Genomic DNA, 25,164 nt, shown 5'->3' on the forward strand with positions numbered 1-25,164 from the left:
TCACCTTGTTTCTTTACTTTATCCTCTTCAGTGGGACCAGGGGCCTTGTCCGTTTTGTTCCCCACTGACTCCCTCATGCCTCAAAGAAGCCTGCCACAAAGGAGGCACTCGGTGAGTCTCTGCTGAGTGGGGATGAGCTGTGTGTAGAAGGTCAGCTTGTAGCCCAGACGAAGATTCCACGGCAAGTACTTGGCAGGCAACAGCAAAATGGAGCCCAAACTAGCCCTTCATAGAAGGCACAAGCCCATGTGGCTCATATTCTTTACCTGGGTGCCTCCCTCCCCCACCCAAGTGGCTGAGCTGGCTGAGCACACACACCTCCACCTCTCCCGTCAGGACTAGAGTCTGAGGTCACCACCACTGGGTGACTCCAAATCCAGTTGTCTATAATTAAAACACTTCCATGCCTTCTGCTCAGTGCCTGCGGTAGAGACTACTTCAATATTATCTCCAAACAGAGGGCTGCTTTCAATTTTATTTTCCCTCGAGTCAGCAATATGGAAAAGGATTGGAGTCAAAAATAGCTTAAAGAACGTGAAAACTCAGCCCCTTGAATAAGGCACTAGTCACAATGTAGTTAGTCTCTTACACACAGAATGGTAGAATTTTAGATCTCTTCTTTTTTAAGTTTTTTTTTTTAATCTTTATTTTCAAAAGAAAAGAGATGAAGTGTGAGCAGGGGAGGGGTTGAGGGAGAGGGAGACAGAGAATCCGAAGCAGGCTCCAGGCTCCGAGCTGTCAGCACAGAGCCCAAGACAGGGCTGGAACTCACGAGCTGTGAGATCGTAACCTGAGCCGAAGTCAGACACTTCACCGACTAAGTCATCCAGGTGCCCCTCTTTTTTAAGTTTCTTAAACAAGTTGCTTTTTTCACCCAAACACAGTGCTATAGGCAGTGGGATTCCCAAGTAGTCTTTGGGGACGTTTGCCATCTTAATGCTTTGTGCTGGTCTTTCTTCTCTGTAAACATGGAGTTCTCAACCTTGAAGAGCCCTCACTTGTCTTTTGGCTTGGAAGCAGAGGTGGCTGTGACAGGCGGGTGCTACAAGAAGGCAGAGTACCTGTGGCGGTGGGGACAGTCTCCTGAACCTTGAGCTCAGTCAGCTGCCCCAGGGCAACTTGGCACAGGCAGCTTGACCGCCAGTGACCAAATTTCTAAGATACTGTCACAAAATCAAGATGCTCACGTGTCAATCTGTAATCTGGGAGAATCTTGCTGAAAACACCTGAGCCTACTCTCAAGGACACCTCCTTTCCATTTTCAATGTATAACCCGCGGAATGTACCTCCTCTCCAAAAAAAACAGCGTGTGCATCCTTGCCCTGATGCTGGGCTCCCTTGTCACATTCTGACAGGACTATCTTGCAGAGGACACAGCTGGTTGCATTTCTGTGGGTCAGGATCAAGGTCTCCCTTGTAAGGGACAGACATTCCCTATACTGACATCCTTGAAAAAGGTGAGGAATCAGCAGGAAACAGGAACACAGGAGGCAGGGCTTAGGCAGGAAAAAGAACATATGTGATTCGAGATATGAAGTCTGGATGGGCCGTGGCAATACCAAGTGAGAAAGGAAGGCCCTGTCCTACTGAGGAGGGCAAGCTGGGTTTAGGCAGGAATCTTCCTAGGAGGGGACCCCACACTGAGCAGCTTTAAGACCAGTGAGCTTCTGTGTGAGATTCCAGTTCTGACAATTGGCAGGTTGCCTCCAGTGTGCCCTACCTGGCTGTTTTGTTTGGCCAGCCTTGTGTTTTAAAAAGCAATGCAACTAGGGCAATGCAACTAGGCCGCTAAGTTATGCTTGAACTCAATACAAAGTTTACACTTACTGTCTATCTTAAGCCTACCTACAATCACCTTTGTTAACTTCCTGGACTCCATGGGCGTTGGAGTTTGAAATCCCTACGCAGATAGAGACATATTATCCTTTGGCTATTTCCCTTCTGATTACTTAGTATATATGGCCTTGCCTAAAAGTTCCAGCCCAGCTCAGCTACACATGCTAACTACATAGTTAACAGGGACTTCCTTAAGACCATACAACCGGGAAACCTGACAAGGTTTAAAGCCCTAATTTGAAAAAGATGCCTGTTATTCCTTAGAGATAGGACTATTCTGGAACCAAAGTCTAAAAGGATTATATGGAACATTAAATGATATAGTAGACGATGGTCTCACCATTTTATCATAAATGCAGGGGTGACTCATATGGCTATGTGTGACAGAGCCCTTTGGTACAAGCCAAGGATTTAACTTCATAGCCCAGTACAGCGAAGGCAAACCTAATACAGGCACTTTAGTTAGTCTGAGAGACATTCCAGGCACCTGATTAAACTGAGGTGATGCCAACTCTCTTCTGATAATAAAGCACCACCACTCTCTGAAGTCGTCATCTTTTGGGGTATCTGTCCTGCTCACCTGATCCCTGCCCTCTCAGACCCACACAGGATTTGGCCTCTGCAGCTGCAGCCCAACAGTGAGACCTCACTTCTGGCCGCAGAGGACTGGGTCCGGGAGAAAACCCATCCTTCTGTCTCCTGGCACTGGGAAAGAATGCAAATCAGCCTCTGTGGGGCAGGGACAAGTGAGCTGGCTGCAGCAGTGGGGAGGGGGACAGCCAAGCTACACGGGGCCTGAAGCCAGAGAGGGACAGGGAGAAAGCCAGTCTGCAGAGAGAAGAGCCAGGCCCACACGCAGGAAGGAGGAGAAATGGACGTGGAGAAAAAAGAGAAACACAACAACAGAACCGCCTCAGGACAGGCCTATTTCTGAGACTCATTTGCCCTCCAGTCCTCCAGCTCTGTAAGGCACACAAGATGCTTATTCTCCATGTTATTTAAATATGGTTATAGTCCCTGTTCCTTGGAGCCGAAACAATACTAGCTAAAATACACTGAAAGCAGGTTCTTTCTGCACAGCATTATTACTAATTCTTTAAAAAAAATTTTTTTAACATATATTTATTTTTGAGAGACAGCAAGATGGAGCATGAGCCGGGAAGGGGCAAAGAGACAGGGGTGACACAGAATCTGATGCAGCCTCCAGGTTCTGACCTGTCAGCACAGAGCCCGATGCAGGGCTTGAACCCATGGACCATGAGATCAAGACCTGAGCCAAAGTCAGACGTCCAACCAAATGAACCACCCAGACGCCCCTGAGCATTATTACTAATTCTTAAGCCTGCCCCATATTCTGAGACTGCCACACTGTAGATCTTGCAATGACAACAGCAACATGTGCCTCCTCCTCTCTACTTCTCATCTGTCCTTCCCTGAGAGAAAGTGTTACCAGGGCTATCAAAATTGCCATAATCACAAATGCCAGATTAAGCAGGTGTTCCATCCCTAAGAGAATAGGACTTGCCTATCAAGTTCAAGTCAGACCGCTAAACGACAGGAGGCTCAGGGCTCCATTTGTGGGCTCTTTGCACCACCATGATGAGCTCTCGTAGCTTTAAATTTGATTTACAGGGGTGCCCGGGTGACTCAGTCGATTAAGCATCCAACTCTAGACTGCGGCTCAGGTTATGACCTCACGATTTGGGAGATCAAGCCCCACATCGGGCTCTGCACTGTCAGCGCAGAACCTGCTAGGGGTTCTCTCTCTCTCCCTCTCTCTCTGCCCCTCCCCCGTTCTCTCTCTCAATTAATTTAAAATAAATAAATAAGATATACATGCTATCAACTCCTAAATGTTTATCTCCACCCAGCCTTCTCCTCCAAACTCCAGACCTACGTATCTACCTGCCCAACCAACATCCCCACTGGAATGTTTAACATGTATCTAATTTATTATTATAAATTTTAATAGGCATATACTATACTCGAACTTAATTTATATTAGTATTGTTATATATTATGAACTTAATTTATTATTATAAATTATAATAGGTATATTTTATACTTGAGCCTGTCCAAAACTGAGCTTGTGCTATGGCATTGAATATCTGCCTCTCTACATCTTCCTCATTCTTGATCCCTCTCTTTTTTGCACACTCCACGGCTAAGCTGTCAGCACATCCTGACTCCACCTTCACAATATATCTAGAACCCTCGGATAACATCTTTGTCTAAGCCTTCATCACTTTTTGCCTGGATTATTGCAACCACTTCCCAACCAGGCTTCCTGCTTTCACCCTTTCCCCTCTTCAGACATGGCTCAACACAGGTCTACATGACCTTGTGAAATACAAACTTGATCATGTCACTCCTGCACCAAACTCTTGCTCAGACTAAAAGCCAAAATCACCACGAATTGCCCCCACGACCGTCCGTGATCTGGGTTCTCATGACCTCTCTGGCCTCATCCCTCTCGTTCACTGCCCTTAGTCACAGTGGCTTTCTGGCTATACTTAGAACATGACAAGCAAGCTCCTGCTTTGGAAACTCTGCCCTTCCTTTTCCCTCTACCTAGAACATTCTTCCTCCTCACCATCCACAAGCTCATTCTCTCACTTCAGTCTTTTACTCAAATGTTTACTCAGTAAAACATTCCCTGGCCACCCCACCAATCCCACCCCATCCTGACATTTTCTATCCCTTTCCCTGATTCTATTTCTTCCCCCTCCTTGGCTTACCACATTAGAACGTTATACACATTGCATTTATTTATCTTGTTGGCTCTCAGTCCCATTAGAATGTAAACTCTGAGGGCAGGAGTTTTGGTCTGCCTTCATCACTGTCCTATCTCTAACACCTAACAGTGCCCTGTATACAGTAGGCACATGATATGCAAATTACTTAAAAGGGTTTTCAGCAGAGGAATACTATGATCAGACTTAATACAATAATACAGTAAGTCTCACTGGGTTAACAATAAACTGAGGATGAACCAAAGCAGAAGCAGGGAGACCATGTAGATGCTATGGCAGTAATCAAGGGCCACAATTTATAGCCACAAAGGTCGTGCACTGCACAGCTCCAGTGAAATGTGGAAAGGTATTCTCTGGAGATACATAAAAGGGAAACCACGAAGGTGATTAGAAGTGGTCAGAGTCTGGCTACATCTTGAAGAGCCCAATATGATTTAACAGGCAAATTTAATGGAGGATGTGCAAGAGTGAAAAATAAAAATATTCCCAAGGTTTTGGTGCAGATATTAAAAAAATAATATTACCACAATATTAATTAATAATATTACCACAATTACCACAGATTAAAGAGCCATTCTACTCATAAGCGCTTAAGACATTTCAAATCAGGGTATACAAACTGGGCCTCACCTGGCCGCTCCAAATCATGTTTCTAGTCATCCTTTTCCATCTACTCATTACCATTTGTGATACCATCATTTGGCAAGCCCTGAACTCTCCAATTTCTGCATCTTGCTCTTCCTATACCACGTGTGCCTTCTTCATATGACCAAGTCCTGATTCAAATAACACTCCACCACGATGCCTTTCTTCTGGTGCCCTAACTAAAAAATCAATCTCTCGCCTATATTTGCATTTCGTCGCTTCCTTCTGTGCCTCTGTAATAGCACTTAGAATAGCACTTACCTAAACGAGTAGGAATAGAGGTATTGAAGCATTCAAGCCCCTATCTAACTACTAATTCCCACCTGGACTGTGAGCGCCCCTCAGATAGGATCCACGTGTTCTATCATTCACTTCTGCGTCCAAAATACCTACGCTGGTGTCCGGTAGGAAACAGACACTATACAAATGTGTATGGAGAGAGTATGAGAGTTGCACAAACTCCAAAGGTCAGCTTCCTCGCCGGCCTGGGGTCTATATAAACCCGTGCAGGGCCAGGCTCCCAACGCTCAGGGAGAAAATAGGACAAATGCTGCATCGTAAAGGATCCCCCCGGCAGCAGGAGGGCTGCAGGAGGCCCTCCGTAATTATATACGTGCCCCTGCAACTAACTCCTCGCAAGGTTAGCCGATGACTCCGCATCAGCTGACTCTAAGCCAATTTTGGCCGACTGGCTGGAAAAAAACGCGCGGAGCTCAACGACGCGGGCAGCACCGAACTGTCCCCGAAATGGCCTAGGGCGAACGGCCAGCCTCACGCCTTCTCCCGCTCGCTCCAGCACTTAAGCAGAGCGCGGGACGCCTGAGACGCGCAGGCGCAGCCTCCCCTCACTCCACACACCGCGGAGTCAGCGCAGCCAATGGCAGCGCCACACTTCTCACCCGCCGGCCGGAGGCTGCAGCCACGGGGGCTCGGCTCGAGCCACGCTCCCATTGGCTAAGACGGCTCCGCCCAGACAGAGCCCGGCGGTCCACGCCAGCGGCTCAGCGTGCTCCGGGGCCCGCCACCACCTCAACATCCCCAAACTGCCCCCCATGGCGTCTCCACCGTGCTCCCTTCTCCTCCTCCAGTCCTGCTGCCTGTCAGGTCCTCCAGCAACCACAGTCTCAGCTCGTGCTCAAGGCAGCAGGACCGGCAGCCTAACGCAGGCCGTCCTCCTGCGTTGCGTACCCCCTACCGAGCTCCCAGCCAGAGATGAACCCTCTGTCCACCATCCTTGACTACGATATGACCCTGGGCCGCTTCCTTCCCTTTTGGGAGCCAAGGTGGTCTTCTGTAAAATTCAGCGGCGGGGAAGGATGAGTGCCAAGGGATTCCCCTGGGAGCCTCGGGGGTGGCATGTTCAACCCGGGCCTCTTCCTGCTGAGCACATTATTCCAAATAATAAATGCCAGGCAGGCTCCCAGAGCGCGGACAGAAAGCCCGGTAGGGCGGCTGGGACTGAGACGGGTCTGGGCAGGACAAGTCCACCCTCCCACCTAGACTCTGGCCGCAGCTGCAGGGCCAGACCTACAGGAACCTGTGGCGCCTTCCGCACCCGCAACCTGGCGACTCGGCTAAGGGGCCGCGCAAGGCCAAACCAAAGTGAGCAAGGGCGCAGGCGCATCCCGCCAGCGCTGCAGAGATGCGGACCCCTCCTCTTACCCGAAACCAAATGGGCGGAGGGGCTCGGGCGGCGAAGGGCCAAGCTGGCGCGTTCCCCAGAGACCTGCGCTTTGCGGGTACCCGCGCTCCTGGCTTGAACCGCCGAGTGGGGGCGCTGTCGCCGTCTCCTTCTCGAAGCCCCTCTACCTGCTCCTGCTACCACCGCTTCCTACGTGGGCTACCGGATACGGACAAGCCTAGACACTGGGTGCGCACGTTAGGGCTGCGCGGGGCGGGGCGGGGCGGATGGCGGGCGTAGCCGGGGCGGGGAGTGCTCCTGCGTTTCCTCCTTCGTCCTCCTTCGTCCTCTTTCGTCCTCTTTCGTCCTCCTTCAACCTCCCTAGTCTTCCCTTGTCCCGCCTGGCCGTCCTCCTGCGTTGCGTACCCCCTACCGAGCTCCCAACCAGAGATGAACCCTCTGCCGGGCGCTGATCTCCACCGCCAGCCCCCTTCTGGAGCGGCTGGGAGGGCGGGGCTTGGGCTGACAGGAGAAGGTGCCGCACTGGGAAATCTGGTGAGGAATGAGGCTCCTTCCAGGTTCTGTGTATGTTTTCTGTCTTTAGAACTCATCCGGGTTGGTTGGATGATTTCTTAGTTTGCCTTTTGATCGGATGAAATGCATTTAAAGAATTACTCCTACGGATCTTTAAAAGTACTTTAAGAATAGCACAGCCCCCAGAGTTTCAACAATCGAACATCAGGGGCCAATTGGCCACAGATCAGGATGCCCTCGCCAAGTTTCCAGGATGAAAAACCGGCTGAGGAGAGAAGGAAGCGATCAGGACAAATCCGTGGCAGAACTATGTTTAGGTCAAATTACAGAGAAGCACGGATGGAAATGGATGAGGCAGATGAAAACTGGGGGAAGTACTGGCCTGGTGGGGCTTAAAAAAAAAACAAAAAAAAACAAAAAAACTTGTCAGCTCAGTTCCATGAGCTTCTTGAGAGTTACTGTTTCTTCCCTCTTTATCCCCAGCTCCTGACACACAGAATTTTGAAGATCCTACCTTTGGATCACAAAGGTAGGACGCACTTGATTGTCTACACCCAATTTTTGGACAAACTCAAGCAAGCATACTTTCTTCAGTATTGTGTTTCAGAATAGTCAGTCTGTACATCTTGCCACAGCCAAAACATAAATCGTTATATTGGGCCACTGGTTACACTTTGGGAGTTATGCCTTGCTAGATAAGCAGTTAACTAAAGGAGGAATTAATATTTCCACCTGGGCCCTGATTTTGGACTCAGAATTAAATGGAAATGTAGTTCTATGTATGGAAAACAGGGAAAGGATATTTGACCAGAAGTTATATCGGACTGCACCTGTGGCTGACCTCACATCTTCCCAGGCTGTCTTTTTAATCCAGCTTTGCTATGGCAAACAGCTGCACCTGGTGTTTTCCTGCCTCAGCTCTCTGCCACAGCAGCTAGGGACCCCTGCAGAAACCACTGCCCACTCTGACATATGCGTATACCTGCAAGTGCAAAAGAACTAACACCTCATGGGACAACCTTTGAGGCAGAAATGAGCTGGTAGAGAAATACTCCACTCTTCCATCCTCCGGGTGGGCAGTTCTGAGGTGCATTCTTGGTAACTCCTAAAATGATAGGGCCCTGGTGGCCCATGGTGGTGCCCAACTTGCAGTTCAGTACTGCACTCTTGGATTGCTTTTCTCTGTTCTTTCTTGATTGCCTGATTTTCCAGTCCTCCATTCCTGTTCCTTGGGATTTGTTCCCAAAATAAGCTACCTGTACCAAAATTCTTGCTCAGAGTCTATTTTGCAGGAGAACCCAGACTAAGCCAATCATGAACCCCAAAGAGGCATCTCTGCCCACCTTTCACGGCCATTCTCAACAGATCTTTCCCAAGTCTGCTAACAAGGAATTGATTTGTTCGGCCTGAGCTTTTGCTCCTTTTATTTCCCAGTTGCCCTGTCCTCTAAGGCATCACTAGTAAGCTCTCAGAGACAGGCAGGAAGTATCAGGGATTCCCAAGAGGTAGGGCCAGTTGAAGGGCTGAGGCTAAGTGAGAGTCTGACAAAGCCATTCTCAGACCACTTAAACCTTTCCCCTGTTTCCAAGGTCCTTGCTGTGGACTTTGAAACTGTTGAAACTCTCAGTTGAACATGGAGGCAGAGACCATGTGAGACCCAGTTCACTATCCACACAGCGTGTGCTGAGATTGTCTCTTTTCTGCCCTCCTCTTCCCCTTACTCCCTTGTAAAACCAGTTCCTCTACCCAGATACAAGGTCTCAGGCCAGGGTGTTTGGCACCTAGTACGTATCATCTCATTTCAACACCAACGGTGCTGTTGCAAATTGCGAAGCTAGCCTTGGGAGGGAAACAGCCCTTCGTCTCTGCCTTCAAGGAGGGAAATGAGACATGTACCTAAGCTAAATGAATCATTGGAAGTCCTGGAGATCTTCTAAAAGAGGGACATGGAAGTATAGTGGGAGTACTGGTAGGGCTTCAGGGTGGGCTTTGTAGAAGAGCATCCTGAAAGACTCTCGGGTTAGAATGAAGTCCCCTAAGAGATCCCACTGCCCAGAAAGCCACAGTGTTTGCTCCTGTCCATATCAGTTCCTAATTGTCTCCTGGTTCACACCCTTCCTGAATCATGCTAATCATTCCCTCATTTTCCTAGACCCGAGCCCTCCCTTTGTAGATCTGGCCCCGTCCCATCTCTGAATGCCCTTGGTCTTCTCTGCCCTCAGAGGTAAGTGTTGAATGCCAAATGGTGCAGGTTTAATCCTGCCCTTGGCCAGCCACCTTGAACTCCTCCGGAAGCCCACATGTGCAGCCCTCTATGCTGAATTCCGCTGGGGAAGAGAGAAAAATAACATCGTTTACTATTCCAAACCCTGAAGGTCTTCTATTTGTTTCGATACAATTGAATTTTCTTAAATAAAAAAAAATATTGGCGGAAGGGGGGGGCTGGGCGGTGGTGGTGCTAGATATGCCCTTAATTCAGAATTTTAAAAGTATCAAGCAGCTTTTTTTCTATAATTGATAGTGAAACCAAGAAAAAGCCCAATGGATTATTCTAAAAGCTGTGGTGCTCAGAATCTAATGGGCTGCAAAGAGCCCTTGATCCTGACGTGACTATAATACTGATTTCTGCCCATGAATGAGAACTGGAGGTCCAGCCTTTTTCCCTGCCATGAATGAGCAAGTAAAACAAGAGCTTGGACCTTTCTGGAAAAAGAAGGGTGGTATCAGGCACCCACATCCGCACCTTCTTTCTGTCTCTTGACTCCTATGTATTTAATTAAATATTTGTTTTTTTAAACACAGTTTGGTGTGGGGAGTAGTTTGGTTGTTGTTTTTGTTGTTTTTAAATTTTTTTTTTTAGTTTTTTTATTTTATTTTTGAGAGAGAGAGACAGAGCACAAGTCGGGGAGGGGCAGAAAGAGAGGGAGACACAGAATCGGAAGCAGGCTCCAGGCTCTGAGCTATCAGCGCAGAGCCCGATGTGGGGCTTGAACCCACGAACCGTGAGATCATGACCTGAGCCGAAGTCAGTTGCTTAACTGACTGAGCCACCCAGGTGCCCTGTTGTTGTTGTTTTTAATGTAGGCTCCACACGCAACATGGGGCCTGAACTCAGGACCCTGAGATCAAGAGTCACATGCTGTGCCAACTGATCCAGCCAGGTTCTCCAGTAGTTTGGAAATTTAAGCAAAGTTTCTTTCAGGTAATTGGGATCTTAAAAGAGGGAAAGTATGAGAAGATAAAAACCCTGTCCCTACCTCTGCCCATTCACCTCACGCTATAAAACTCCTTCCTTCCTTCTTTCAGTTTACATTTAGCCCTTATATCTCAGGCATTGTGCTTTGTTCTGGGAATGCAATGATAACCAAATGCTGGGTCCCTGCCTTCAGCAACACAGTTTAGCAGCTAATCACTATGTACCAGATACTATGTCAAGTGCTTTGTGTGTTATTTCACTTAATCTCTGCAACAATCTTAAAAGTGACCTAAGATTATCCCCATTTCTCATCTAAGGAAGTTGAGGCCTAGAGAGGTCAAATAATTGGTCCCAGCAGCACAACTAGCAAGAGGCAAAGTCAGGTCCCACACAAGTCTGCCCTGTTCCAAAGACTTTCTTTAAGCATACCACCAATTGTTCTAATATTCTTGCTTCATAAAAGAAAGAAGAAAGAAAGAAAGAGAAAAAAGGAAAAAAAGGATGAGGGGTACCCTGGTGGTTCAGTCAGCTAAGTGTCCAACTCTTGATTTCCACTTAGGTCATGATTTCACAGTTTGTGGGATCGAGACCCTCATCGGGCTTGGTTTGTGGGATCGAGACCCTTGTCAGGCTCCATGCTGATAGTGCAGAGCCTGCTTGGGATTCTCTCTCTCCCTCTCTCTCAAAATAAATAAACTTAAAAAAAAAAGAATGAAAATCCCAGTTTATAAGGCTATGTGGAGTACAGAATTTTTTGTAACCTGTTGGGCATTGTTTCTGTGATCTAATAGAAGCTCAAATTACCTTATTACATGGAAATCTCTGTCAACAAATACAATACAGATGCCAAGATCTGATGCCCTCAAGTAGGAAAAGTAATTATAGGTTCTTTTTTTAAAAAAAAATTTTTAATGTTTATTTATTATTTTTGAGAGAGAGACAGAGTGTGAGCAGGGAGGGACAGAGAGAGAGAGGGAGACACAGAATCTGAAGCAGGCTCCAGGTTCTGAGCTGTCAGCACAAAGCCCAATGCAGGGCTCGAACTCACCAACTGTGAGATCATGACCTGAGCCGAAGTCGGACGCTTAACCAACTGAGTCACCCAGGTGCCCCTGAAAAGTAATTATAGGTTCTAATTGACTATATGAACTTTGAAATACAAGAGTATGGGACAAAATTCTAAACCCTTAAATCTGATTTTCTGACCTTCAAATTCTATTTTTTTAAAGAATATTTGTTACAGTAAACTCTTAAAAATCAGGATACAAAACCATATGCTTCTTTTTATTGATATCTTTTCAACTTTTTTCCAATGAATGTGTATTTTTTTTATATATATATTTTCTGCTTCTTGCTACCAAAGACAGAGCCTACTATTTCAAAAGGAAAATCAAATTGCCAAGTTGCTGCCTCTCTGTTTTGGGTTGCCAGCACCTCTCTCCCAAGGCGTATCAGCTCCTCTGCAACTCGCTCCCCTCAACCAGTCTCTTCCCAAGACCTGAAGTTTTTACCCCCCTAGATAGTTCTCACATTCAGTGTTCACTCACCTTAGCCGGTGGTAGGGTAACAATGCCCCCTCAGCACTGTCCACATGCAGGGTACTCTCCAGGTAAGTTACAAGGCAGATACACCTGGAATCCTCTTAATGCTCAGTTAATAGGGTATAATACACACCCCTGGAAACGTCTCCCAAAATGTATGTGTATTATTTCAATGCCTGCCTTTAGCTGGGAAGGGAAATTCTCACACCCGTATGATAAAGCCAGCTAATGACAAAATACAGTATTTAGAGTTCTGGATGTTTGTGTGTTTGTCATTAAATAGGCAAAGTTCAGCTTTGTAAATGTTTGTTTTAGGCTTAAAATGTCTGCGAGTTTGGCCCTCTGACAAGCAGAGGATCAGGAGTAAATGCCATTGCTTAGGGACACATGAGAAAAAAAATGATGCGGAAAGGCAACTCCAACTGCCTCCATCTTGAGCTCTCGCTGCCAGGTATATGTGGACGTAAATGAACACAGGAACTGGCTTGAACAGAAAGAAAGATGCGGAGAATGTCCTGAGCATGACCCCAAATCAGGACTTGAGAAAGATTTCAAGATGGCCAAGTAGCTTTGGGCAGATTAGCTACAAGAAGATGGGGCTAAAACATACCCCTTGAACATCACAATGGGGGTAAGAAAGAGTATGTCTGCAATATAGGAGATCCCTTAAGGGTGTTTCTTAGTACTACCATACCCTGTGATTAAAGTCAGTGGAAAATTACAACAATCAAATTCAGGCAGGACTGCTAATGACCTTGATCCTTCATGAATGAAGGTTTGGGGCGCCCTACCGGGTAAAGAAGGACAACCAGCCAAGGACAAAGGGAATATGGAATGGGCAGTGGGAAAAGGTAATTACAAATACCAGCTACAACTGGGTGACCAGTTTCAGAAAACAAGGACTGTGATTGTCATGAGTATTTCTTCCTTATTTTGTTATGTGTGTGTTTCATATTTTTGTTTTCTTTCCTCTATTACTCCCTTAAGTAATGTAAGATGTTTTGACTTTGACTTAATACATAGTATTAAGTTTATTATTTTTTTAAGTTTTATTTTTATTTATTTTCAGAGAGACAAAGAGAGCGCCAGCAGGGGAGGGGCAGAGGGAAAGGGAGACAGAGAATTCCCAAGCAGGTTTTGCACACGGCTCAGCGTGCAGAGCCCAAGGCAGGGCTTGAACCCACAAAACCGTGAGATCATAACCTGAGTCAGAATCAAGAGTTGGTCACTTAACCAACTGAAGCCACCCAGCCACCCCGGTATTGTTAACTTTACATCATAGTATTTAAGTTACGGGGTATCAAGGAGAAGAGTAAATATCACCCAAGGACTTTGCATCCTCTTCCAGGGAAAAAGTTCATGCATTTTCAGTGGTATACAGGATGGTCATATCATGTTAGGTAGAATTATGACCTTATTATTGTCTTTATTTGGAGATTAAGTATGGTTTAAGCAGATGTATACGGGTGCCAAGTTGACAAGGAATGGGTGTTGATGTTTAATTTTATATGTCAACCTGGCTAGGCCATAGTGCCCACGTATTTGGTCAAACATTATTCTGAATGTTTTTGTGAAGGTGATTTGGATGAAATTACTATTTAAATCAGTGGACTTTGAGTAAAGCACAATACCCTTCATAATGCGGATGGGACTCGTCCAACTAATTGAAGGCCTTACTAGAAAAAAACTGACCTCCTCAGGAGAAAAATTCTGCCAGTAGACCACCTTTGGACCCTTCTCTGCAGCTCTTCCCTGGGAAGAGCCTATGCTGCTGGACTATGCTGCTGATTTTGAACTTGCCAAGCCTCTATAAACATGTGAGCCAATTCCTTAAAATCTCTCTCTCTCTCTCTCTCTCCCCTTCTCTCTCTCCCCACCCTTGCTCTTCCCACCCCTCCCTTCATATACATCCTGTTCCTTCTGTTCCTCAGGAGAACCCTAACCCTAATACACCCACTCAGAGTGGTCTCTTCCCTAATTGGACGCTGATACAACATTGAAATAGATCCGTCTACTCTGGAATTGGTCTGTGTCTGGGAGGGCAGGACCCCAAAGGAGCAGGAAGGGCCATTACTTAGGGGGGTGCTCGCAGGACAAGCTGGGACGTCGCAAGCCTTGCTTTTCACCCTCTCCATCCCCTGAGGCCCCTTCAGCCCCTGCCCTCCAGGTGCTCGCAGCCCAAGAAGGACGCAGGCACAACTGCAGCTTACCCATTCCAGGGCAGCTTGGGCTCCGTGATATAACAGGCAAAACCCCGGGCTCTGGGACCATGGTAGAGAGAGCTGTTCCTAAAGATCAGGGCCAAGAAGCAGGCTTCCTAAAGGAGGTGACCGCCTTGGATTGCAGATTCAAAGGCAGGAGATTTTTCCTCCAAATTTTTATCTTGAAAAAGTTTAAAATTACAGAAAAGATGAAGAGTATAATGAACACCCATACGGCCATAATCTAGAGTCACAATTGGTAATAGCTGGTCACATTTGCTCTCCCTATGTACACATGCAGTTACATTTATAACTTTGCTGAGTCATTGGAGAGTATGTTGCAGACATCATCACAGACCACTCCCAAATATTTCAGAATCTTTTACAAAAGAAGAAGGAAATAAGGCAATTCTTCTACATAATCATGGCACTATTGTCACATTCAAGAAATTTAACATCTGGGGCGCCTGGGTGGCTCCGTCGGTTAAGCGGCTGACTTCAACTCAGGCCATGATCTCATGGTTTGTGAGTTCAAGTCCCACGTCAGCCTCTCTGCTGTCAGCACAGAGCCCACTTCGGATCCTCCGGCTCCCTCTCTCTCTGCCCCTCCCCTGCTTACACTGTCTCTTTCAAAATAAATAAACTTAAAAAAAAAAAAAAAAGAAATTTAACATCAATGATAATAGTATGATCCTGTTAATCTAGACTCAGATTTTTTCAGTTGTCCCAATTATGTCCTTCTGTAGTTTTAAGTTTGTTTGTTTTTTTCTCTCAGTTAAGATTCCAGCTGAGGAAAATGATTTCTATTTAGTTATCATGTCTCTTTAGTTTCTCTCAATCTAGAACAGGACTCTGCCTTTTCTTCTGAGGGGACAGGGTCTTTCATGATATTGACAGTTTGATGAGTCCAGACTAGTTGTTTTGTAAAATGTCCCCAAATCTAAATTTGTCTGATCATTTCCTCGTGATTGGATCCAGGCTAAACACTTTCAGTAGGAATACTAAATAGGTGATGTTTAGGTAGAATTTGGACAAGTTGCATTCGGGAGGGGTACACCAGACATAGGGAAAAGCAAGACTTATGTCCCTTAGGTGTGGGAAAGCCCAGCATGTCTGGGAATAGCCTTGGTCCCAAGGAGTCGCACTGGGATGGCCTGGGGCATGTGGGCAGAGGACAGGAGAAGGGTAAGTGATGGGAGACAAAGATGGCCGGGGAAGTTTGGTCTTTGTTCACTGGCATTTGTTCAGAGGGCAGTGGGGAATCATAGCCTCTAGAGGCATATTAGCTTTTCATAAAAGAGCCTCAAGGACCAAAAAGCCCTCAAGACCCAAAGAAATGAGTCTCAAAGGGTGGAGTCCCAGCCCCTAGAAGAGATATTTTGAATAATGGGACCTTACCAACCATTCACCAGTACACAACATATTACTAATTGGAAAAAAGAGCAAATCTCAAATGGAAGGGAGCATAACTACCTTTAGTGTCATTCCTCTTTCTTTCACAATTATCTCCCAGCTCTGTCATATGCCATTTTCCTCAGACATGTTTCCTTCAGCCCCATCCTTTCCCTTCCCTTCTCTCTCCTTCCTAGTCACCCAAGCTGAAAACCTGGGATTCCCCCAGTGCCTTCCCCTTGCCCCTCACTTCCAGCCTGCTTGGCCCAAGTCTCTGTGCCTGGTTCTGCAGGGGAGGATGAGGGAAGGTAGGTGAGGACCAGGTCACCTGGTACTGGCTGTCAGGACTGCCGTCTAGGGCAGCTCCACTTGAGGGCCTTGAGCTGTGCCCAAAGGCCTTGACTTAGGAGGGAGAGGCCAGCCATAAATGGGAAGCTATGGGCCAAGCCAGTGGCCAAACCGGAAGGAAGAGCTTGTAGAAATGAAGAGAGTCTAAAGAGATGGGGTGATGTGGAGAGCTAGGAAGCCTGGATTTCCTGATGTTTGCAGTGTCCCTCCGACTCCTGGCAGATTCACTAGGTGATGATAGGTGTGGTCTTTTTTAATTTTTTAATTTTATTTGAGAGAGAGAGAGAGAGAGCATGAATAGGGGAGGGGGCAAAGGGAGAGAGAAACTTAAGCAGGCTCCATGCTCAGCACAGAGCCTGACACGGGGCTCAGTTCCACGACCCTGGGAACATGACCTGAGCCAAAATCATGGGTTGGATGCTCAACCCACTGAGCCACCCAAGCACCCCTGATGATGGGTGTGTTTTTTAAGGTTATGCAACTACCCCGGCAACATGTCTTTTTTTTTAGGGGATCATGGCCACATGGGGTATCTCTTAGTTACCCTAGCACAATGTTTCCTCATAGCTGGAGACTACTTCAGGCAGACCAAGAGTTATGGAACCTCTCCTTGCTTCTCCATCCCTCCCATTTGCCCAGGCTCTGCAGCCAGCCTCCAGTGCATCTGTGCCAGCATTCTCTGTCCGATGCCTGGCTCAGGTCTGCGGTGGCAGAGGATGGACACATAAGTGGGGGTCCTCGTGGGTCAATGAGAGTCGAGTAAAGAGAGCATAGACATGAGGAGATGCCCAAAGGGGAAGAGGGAAAGCTGGAAACAAAGGATACCAGACTGACCAACCCAGTCTTCCAGTACTGAGCGAGCTAGAAGCAAAGACAGAGCCGGCAGCATGAAGGGAAGTGAGCTGTGATGGGGCCCAGACATTTGCTGGCATTCAGGGTGTAGCAGGTCGTCTTTAGAGGTGTTTCCTCAAATGGCTGCTCATTTTCTTGTACAATGTGAGGCTGCAGCAGCCACAGATGAGAAGGGTGAGAGCCATGTTTGCAGGGAGGGTGTGTTCTGATAAGTAGAGGCTGGTTCAGGGTATACCCCCACGCACACACACACATACAAAATAGTAATAGAGTTTCATCCATGGTTGAAGGACTTGCAGTAGGAAGGCAGAGTCCCAGTGTCATGGCCCGAAGGAGTGCCAAAGAGAGACACCGTGCCCAGACTCCCGATGGCAAGGCCAAAAGGCAAGAAAAGGAAATGGAGTATAAGTAAAAGGAATCAAAGCTACCATTACTGCAAGCACTATAATTATTAATCTTGACTATTTTGGATAGTTAACATAAAAGCTATTAGAATAATAATGGAGTTCAGTAAATTGGTTGAATATAAGACAAATAGAGAAAATTAAAAGCTTTCCCACTTAGAAAATGTAACGGCAAAAACTCATGATAATCACATTGCAATAAAAAGTAAAGTGCCTGGAGATAACAAGAAATTGCAAAGTCTTTGTTAAAAAGAAAAAGAAAAAAGCTGTGTGTCTTTATTAAAAAATATGAAAGATGAGCTGAAAATTGAGGGGCCATATCATGTTTCCAGATAGGAAGGTGACATTATAAAAGATGGGGTTTCCCCACATTTATCTAGAATTCATTGCAGCTTAGGGGGAGAGAGGGACTCGATTCTAAATTGATTCTAAATGAGTAAATATATAAAATTAAGCAGGATCATTTTGAAAAATGCTGCATGAGATGAACACAGACTACAAAGCTACGCTAATTACAAAGTATGGTGCTGGTGCGTGAGTAGAAAAGGCAGATTAATGGAACAGATGGGCAGTCCAGAAACAAAACCACAAGTTAATGAAAACTTAATATACCATAAGAGTGGCATTTCCAATCAAAACAGATGAATTATCTAATGACATGGGGACAATGACCTATGTTTATACCATACACAAAAATAAATTCTAAGTAGATTAAAGATCCAAATACGGAAACTAAAACTATAAAAATATTAGAAGAAAATATGAGACCAATTCAATAATCATGAGGTTGGAAAAGGATTTCCTAACCCTATCGCAATGCCCAGGAGACAAAAAGGAAAAAAACTGAAAGCTTAGACTACTTAAAAACTTAAACGTTTCTACAAGGAGAGCCACCATTCATGTGACTGGCTGAGAGAAAACATTTACAACATGTATAACAGATAAGGGCTAAAAATCTGCGGCATGTAAAGAGCTCCTACATATGAATAAGAAAAAGATAAACAATCTAATCGAAAAAATGGACAAAGGTAGATAAATCACAAAAAAGAAAACTGAATGGCCATTACACATAAAAAGTTGTGCTCAATTATGATGATGTATCAACATTTAAATGCAAGTCAGAAATATATTTTTGTCAATCACATTGGTGAAAATTAAAATATGGGAGAGAAATGAGGAAGCAGCACCCTCATACACTGCTGACAGGAGTGAAAATTGCAATCTTTTAAAAAATAATGTGGCAGCACGCATGATACCCATTGACTCAGCAATTCCATTCTAGGACTCCAGCCTACAAAAATACTTGCACACTTCACAAAGATGTGTGTATGTGGATATTTGATGCGACATGATTTGTAACAGAAAAAAATAAAAAATAATCTAACAATGGAATGTTTAAATAAATCATGGTCCACCTATACCAAAAACATTGTCTGCCCAGATTGGCTACTTTTCTGAATCCCTCTTCCTCGTGACCTGGCCTCTCTATCCCCTGAAACACAATTCTTGTGAGAACAAGTCAGCCTTGGGGCACCTGGGTGGCTCAGTCAGTTAAGCCTACACTTCAGCTCATGTCAGGATCTCATGGTCCGTGCGTTCAAGCCCCGTTTTGGGCTCTGTGCTGCAGTTCGTGACCTGCAGCCTGTTTCGGATTCTGGGTCTCCCTAACTCTCCGCCACTCCCCTACTCTGCCTGCCTCTCTCTCTCTCTCAAAAAGAAATAAACATTAAAAAAAATTTTTTAACAAATCAGCCTTCCTGGCCACAGCTGATTGATTTATGGCGTTCACTCGATCCACAGGCCAATCAGACACATTCCCTGAAATTTTGGAACTGAAAGTAAGAAAGAGAGACAGTCTAAAGATGTAAAATATTAACTTCAGGGGGTAGCTGGGGAGTTTTCTCAAGCCACATTTCTGACACCTCGAACCTGACAAATACGGCTGGCCTGGGCATGGGGAGTGTGAACACAGTAGTGAAGCTGAGATGCAGAGAAGACCTGGACGTAGAGAAGCTGAGAGAGTCCTGCCCTGGCTGCTGGTGTCCCTCTTTCTCATGAGTTCCACGAGACATCCTTCTCGCTGAAGCTAGTTCGCACCTGCATTCAGTCATATGTACATACAACCAAAGTAGTACTAACTACCGGGGCGCCTGGGTGGCTCAGTCGGTTAAGCGGCCGACTTCAGCTCAGGTCACGATCTCGCGGTCCATGAGTTCGAGCCCCGCATCGGGCTCTGTGCTGACAGCTCAGAGCCTGGAGCCTGTTTCAGATTCTGTGTCTCCCTCTCTCTGACCATCCCCCGTTCATGCTCTGTCTCTGTCTCAAAAATAAATAAACGTTAAAAAAAATTAAAAAAAAAAAAAAGTAGTACTAACTACTGTGATTTCCCACCACGGAATACCGTGTGGCCAATAAAACGATTGGAGTCCAACATATGTTAAGATAAGGAAAGATATCCAGGACATCTAATGTGAAAAAAAAAAATCAAGGTACAAAACAACATGATACCATGATTCCATTGAAAGTGTTTTTATATTTGCAACTACATGGATGGAACTAGAGGGTATTATGCTAAGCGAGATTCGTCAGAGAAAGACAAATATCACATGACTTCACTCATATGAGGACTTTAAGACACAGAACAGATGAACACAAGGGAAGGGAAGCAAAAATAATATAAAAACTGGGAGGGGGACAAAACATAAGAGACCCTTAAATATGGAGAACAGAGGATTACTGGAGGGGTTGTGGGATGGGGGATGGGCTTAAAGGGTAAGGAGCATTAAGGGATCTACTCCTGAAGTCATTGTTGCACTATATTCTAACTTGGATATAAATTTTAAAAAATAAATTGAATTAAAAAAAAATAAATAAGTAAATAGATAGATAGAAAGTGTTTTTACTATATATCCTTTTTTAAAAATCCCAGGTAGTTAACATATATTGTTATATTAGTTCCAGGCGTAAAATCCAGTGATTCAACAATTCCATACATCACCCAGTGCTCATCACAACAAGTGCACTCCATAATCCCCATCACATATCTCACCCATCCCCTCTGCCCACCTCCTCTCTGGTAACCATCAATTTGTTCTCTATGGGTTTTTTTTTTTTTTAATTTTAAGAGAACTCTTTGTGCAATATACAAAATTACAAACTTTTAGGCATGGAGAAAGATGTGGAATATTAGATACCGAACGCCCAATAGTTATTATTTCTAAAGGATTAGGATGGCAGAGGGATGAGGAACTTTTATTTTTGCTTCACTTCCAAATTGCTTGAATTTTTTATAGTGAGAATATATTGCTTCTTTTGTGTTTTGTTTTTTTTTTAATTTTTTTTCCCAATGTTTATTTATTTTTGGGACAGAGAGAGACAGAGCATGAATGGATGAATGGGCGAGGGGCAGAGAGAGAGGGAGACACAGAATCGGAAACAGGCTCCAGGCTCCGAGCCATCAGCTCAGAGCCCGACGAGGGGCTCGAACTCACGGACCGCGAGATCGTGACCTGGCTGAAGTCGGACGCTTAACGGACTGCGCCACCCAGGCGCCCCGCTTCTTTCGTGTTTTAATAAGCTTTTATTTTGAATAATTTTAGAGGTACAGGAAAGTTTCAAAGATAGCATAGAGAGTTCCCATGTACTCTTCACCCAACTTCCCCTAATTTGAATATTTTACATGACCATAGTATATTTGTCAAGACCAAGAAACTAACATTGGCACATCACAATTAACTAAACTCCAGGCTTTCTTTATTTGGATGTCACCCGTCTTTTTCATCAATGTCCTTTTTCTGTCCCAGGATCTAATCTAAAATACCACATCACATTTACATGTCATGTCTCCTAGCTTCCTCTAATTTTTGATAGCTTCTCAGTCTTGCTTTGACTTTCTGGACCTTGATCATTTTAAATAGTACCAGTCATGGGATGCCTGGGTTGCTCTGTTACTTAAGCGTCTGACTTCGGCTCAGGTCATAAACTCGTGGTTTATGGCTTCAAGCCTTGCGTTGGGCTCTGTGCTGACAGCTCAGAGCCTGGACACCCTGCTTTGAAGTCTGTGTCTCCCTCTCTCTCTGCCCCTTCCCTCCTCATTCTCTCTCTCTCTCTCTCTCTCTCTCTCAAAAATACATAAATGTTAAAAAATATTTTTAATAAAATAAAAAAATAAGGAGTACCAGTCAGGTATTCTGTGGATTACTCCTCAATGTTTAATGTTTTCCTCGTGGTTAGACTGGGATTTGGTTTTGGGGGGAGAATTCCAGAGGTGAAGTGCCTTCCTCATCATATCAGATCAAGGATATATATTATCAACATAACTTAACACTGATGACGTTAACCTTGATTACCTGGTTAAGGAAATGTCTGCCAGATTTCTTCTACCCTGTAAAGTTTCTGCCTTTTCTTTTCCAGATTCATTCGTTGGAGGCAAGTCACTATGTTAGCTCATGCTCAAGGGGAGGAAATTAATCTCCTAGTCCTGGTGTACTACTTCTTAAATTAAAGAGACTTCTGAGAATAGAGGTGCTGCCCTGTGGGGGGCCGGGCCCCGGTGCCAGGCTGAGATCGGGTCGAGCAATGTTCCCCGTTGACTCAAGCCAACCCGGTGGTTCCCCCTCCCATTCCCCCACTTTCAAGGGCATACAAAAGCCTTGTCAAGGCTGAGAGAGTTAATTCCTGAAGACTGTGGTCTGCAGGTGTTGGCAGTAATGCTACCTCCCTTTTTCTACCCCGAGTCAGATAGAAACAAACATGGGAACTGTGTTTTGCTAGCAATCTATCAACAAGGTCTTGTGACCTGTTCAGAAAGTTCACAAGGTATACAGAACTAAATGTTTTGGCTGGCAGTGATCATGTGAAACCTGTTTATTCTTAGAATGACCTGACCCATAAGAGTCTTATATTATAAAAGATTGTGTACAGCAACAATAAAGCCGTCACTTGGGCCATCAGCCCAGGGGACCCTCCTGTTCCCAAACTTTCTCTTCTCTCTTTTTTCTTGCATTCCCCTACCCTCAGGACCCTGACCTCAGTCGCGACACTGCCCTATACACTTTTTTTAAATTGCTCCAATATTAACTTATTTATTGTGTAAATATGTATTGAGCCCCTGCTATGTGGGTTGCTAGCCCCTGATGCAGACGTTGGATACAGCAAATTCTCACTCTTATGGAACATACGTTGTAGACTAATACTGAATGTACAGTAGATTGAAAAACAACAGAGGGCTGCCTGACTGGCTCAGTCAGAAAAGCATGCGTCTCTTGATTTCAGGGTTGTGAGTTTGAGCCACGTGTCGGATGTAGAGATTGCTTAAATAAATATTTTAAAAAACAGACAAAGCTTACAGGATCCAAGGAACTAAGATATGGAACCAAAAGTGGAGGTGGGCAAGACACAGTCCCAAAAGCAGATAAGTGGAGGTAGGGGAAAGGGAGAGAGAAGAGCAACCCTAGAGATGTGGCCAGTGCACATGGCGGCACACTGCAGTATGTGGTGCCTATCACATACTAGGTTTAGTTGAAGGGCTAAGCCAACTGGAGGGAATAGGAGGGGATATTATATGCAGTTCTGGACACATAATAGGTACTTCATAGAAATTTGCTACATAAATGAGTGAAGGAATAACTACATTGAGTAGGCCCGTTTACCCTTGCTTGCTTCCACACTAAAAATTCCAATAAGACGTTCCAAGGTAATCAGAGAAGGGAGAATCTCAACATTCTAGAGGGCAGCTGCTCCTCACAGCCCCATCTCCTGCCTCCAGGCTTCCTTTCTTGGGTATCCTCAAAGCTACTCCCCTTTACCCTACCACCTGGGCATGAGCACAGACTTTTCCCCTAATTCCAATGGGGGCCAAGAGGGCAGAGTTGTTATGAAACCAGGTTGAAATGTTTGCTCAGTCTTAGCCAGAGGCAGAGAGTAAACTGAAGGGAACTTCCCCCATGAGATATCAGGCAGCCTGATTCCTGAGGCGATAGAAGTGGAATCACCCAAGGGACGCTATGATGACAGCTAATATGGAGAGGTCCCTGGGGACAGCCACTCACATCTGTGTCCATATTTACTTCATCTTCTGAGTTCTCTCTAGTGTTTCTCCTTCCTGAGTTTTGGTGGAACAAAAAGCAGGGTTTTCTGCTTTTATTTGCCATTTTACCTTTGTCCTGAGAGCAGAGAGCCAAAGGAGAGTCCTGAAAAACAGACGCCCACTTTTCTTCTGGTTTTCTCCATTTTTAAAGTGTTCTTAGAGATAGGATTTTCAAAGGCAGCCTGTGTTAAAATGACAAAGCTGGGAAGAACCCTTCCTCTAGAGTCTAATTAGAAATCAGCAAGTCACTTCTCAATGGTCAAAAAACCAGCATCCAGTTTCTTCTACTATCTTGCCATGTGACCTTAAAACCTCTCCCACCTAGGAACAAGACAAGTATGTCCATTCTCACCACTTTTATTTAATCTAGTCCTGGAAGTCCTAGCCACAGCAATCAAATATGAAAAAGGAATAAAATGCATCCAAATTGGTAAGGAAGAAGTAAAACTTTCACTACTTGCAGATGAAATGGTACTAAATATAGAAAATCCTAAAGACTCCACACATACACAAACAAGAAGCCTACTAAAACTAATAAATGAATTCAGTAAGATTGTAGGATATAAAATCTACGTACAGAAATCCATTGCATTTCTATATACTAATAATGAAGCAAAAGAAATAGTAGAGCGGCCCCATTTACAATTGCACCAAAAATAATAAAATACCTAGGAACAAACTTAATCAAGGAGGTAAAACGGCTGAACTCTGAAAACTATAAAACATTCATGAAAGAAATTAAAGATGGCACAAGCAAGTGGAAAGACATTCCATTATCATGGATTAGAAGAACAAATATTGTTTGATATGTTTGATATGCCTGTCAAAATACCACCAGCATTTTTCACAGAACTAGATCAAATAATTCGAAGATTTGTATGGGACCACAAAAGACCCCAAATATCCAAAGCAATCTTGAAAAAGAAAAACAAACCTAGTAGTATCACAATTCCAGATTTCAAGTTATATTACAAATCTGTCATAATCAAAACAGTGTGGTACTGGCACAAAAATAGACACACAGATCAATGAAATGGGAGAGGAAGCACAGAAACACACCCACAATTATATGGGTTATAATCTTTGACAAAAGAGGCAAGAAGATGCAGTGGGAAAGAGACAGTCTCTTCAACAAATGCTGTTGGGAAAATTGGACAACTACATGCAAAGGAATGAAATTGGACCACTTCCTTACACCATACACAAAAATAAACTCAAAATGGATTAAAGACCTAACGTGAGACCTGAAACCATAAAAATGCTAGAAGAGAGCACAGGCAATAATCTCTCTGACATTCTTTTTTTTTTTTTTAATTTTTTTAATGTTTTTATTTATTTTTGAGACAGAGAGAGACAGAGCATGAACGGGGGAGGGTCAGAGAGAGGGAGACACAGAATCTGAAACAGGCTCCAGGCTCTGAGCTGTCAGCACAGAGCCCAACGTGGCGCTTGAACTCATGGACCGCGAGATCATGACCTGAGCCAAAGTCAGCTGCTTAACGGACTGAGCCACCCAGGCGCCCCCTCTCTGACATTTTTTTTTTCAACGTTTATTTATTTTGGGGACAGAGAGAGACAGAGCATGAACGGGGGAGGGGCAGAGAGAGAGGGAGACACAGAATCAGAAACAGGCTCCAGGCTCTGAGCCATCAGCCCAGAGCCTGACGCGGGGCTCGAACTCACGGACCGCGAGATCGTGACCTGGCTGAAGTCGGATGCTTAACCGACTGCGCCACCCAGGCGCCCCTGACAT

General features: G+C 45.0%; 1 protein-coding gene across 5 annotated transcripts in view; it reads right to left on the reverse strand.

Moving 5' to 3' along the window:
• BDH1 (3-hydroxybutyrate dehydrogenase 1) overlaps positions 1 to 25,164 on the reverse strand; it is a 64,823-nt gene that overhangs the window by 33,299 nt on the left and 6,360 nt on the right. The window contains exons 1-2 of one of the 5 annotated variants that reach the window (XM_019839953.2): positions 12,133 to 12,381; positions 11,634 to 11,697 (exon numbers count right to left, since the gene is read on the reverse strand). The exons of 1 other annotated variant lie outside the window; for it this stretch is intronic. Coding sequence is in view for 1 of the 4 variants with exons in the window: in XM_003991764.6 (XP_003991813.3) it covers positions 5 to 77 (73 nt within the window). In the remaining 3 variants the exon portion in view is untranslated. Of the gene's footprint in view, positions 1 to 4; positions 97 to 6,896; positions 7,031 to 11,633; positions 11,698 to 12,132; positions 12,382 to 25,164 lie in introns of those variants that run through there. 3 more of the 5 variants (XM_003991764.6, XM_019839952.2, XM_019839954.3) reach the window with 3 other exon arrangements.

This window comes from Felis catus, chromosome C2 (genome assembly GCF_018350175.1).
Source record: "Felis catus isolate Fca126 chromosome C2, F.catus_Fca126_mat1.0, whole genome shotgun sequence".
Taxonomy (NCBI): Eukaryota; Metazoa; Chordata; class Mammalia; order Carnivora; family Felidae; genus Felis; species Felis catus.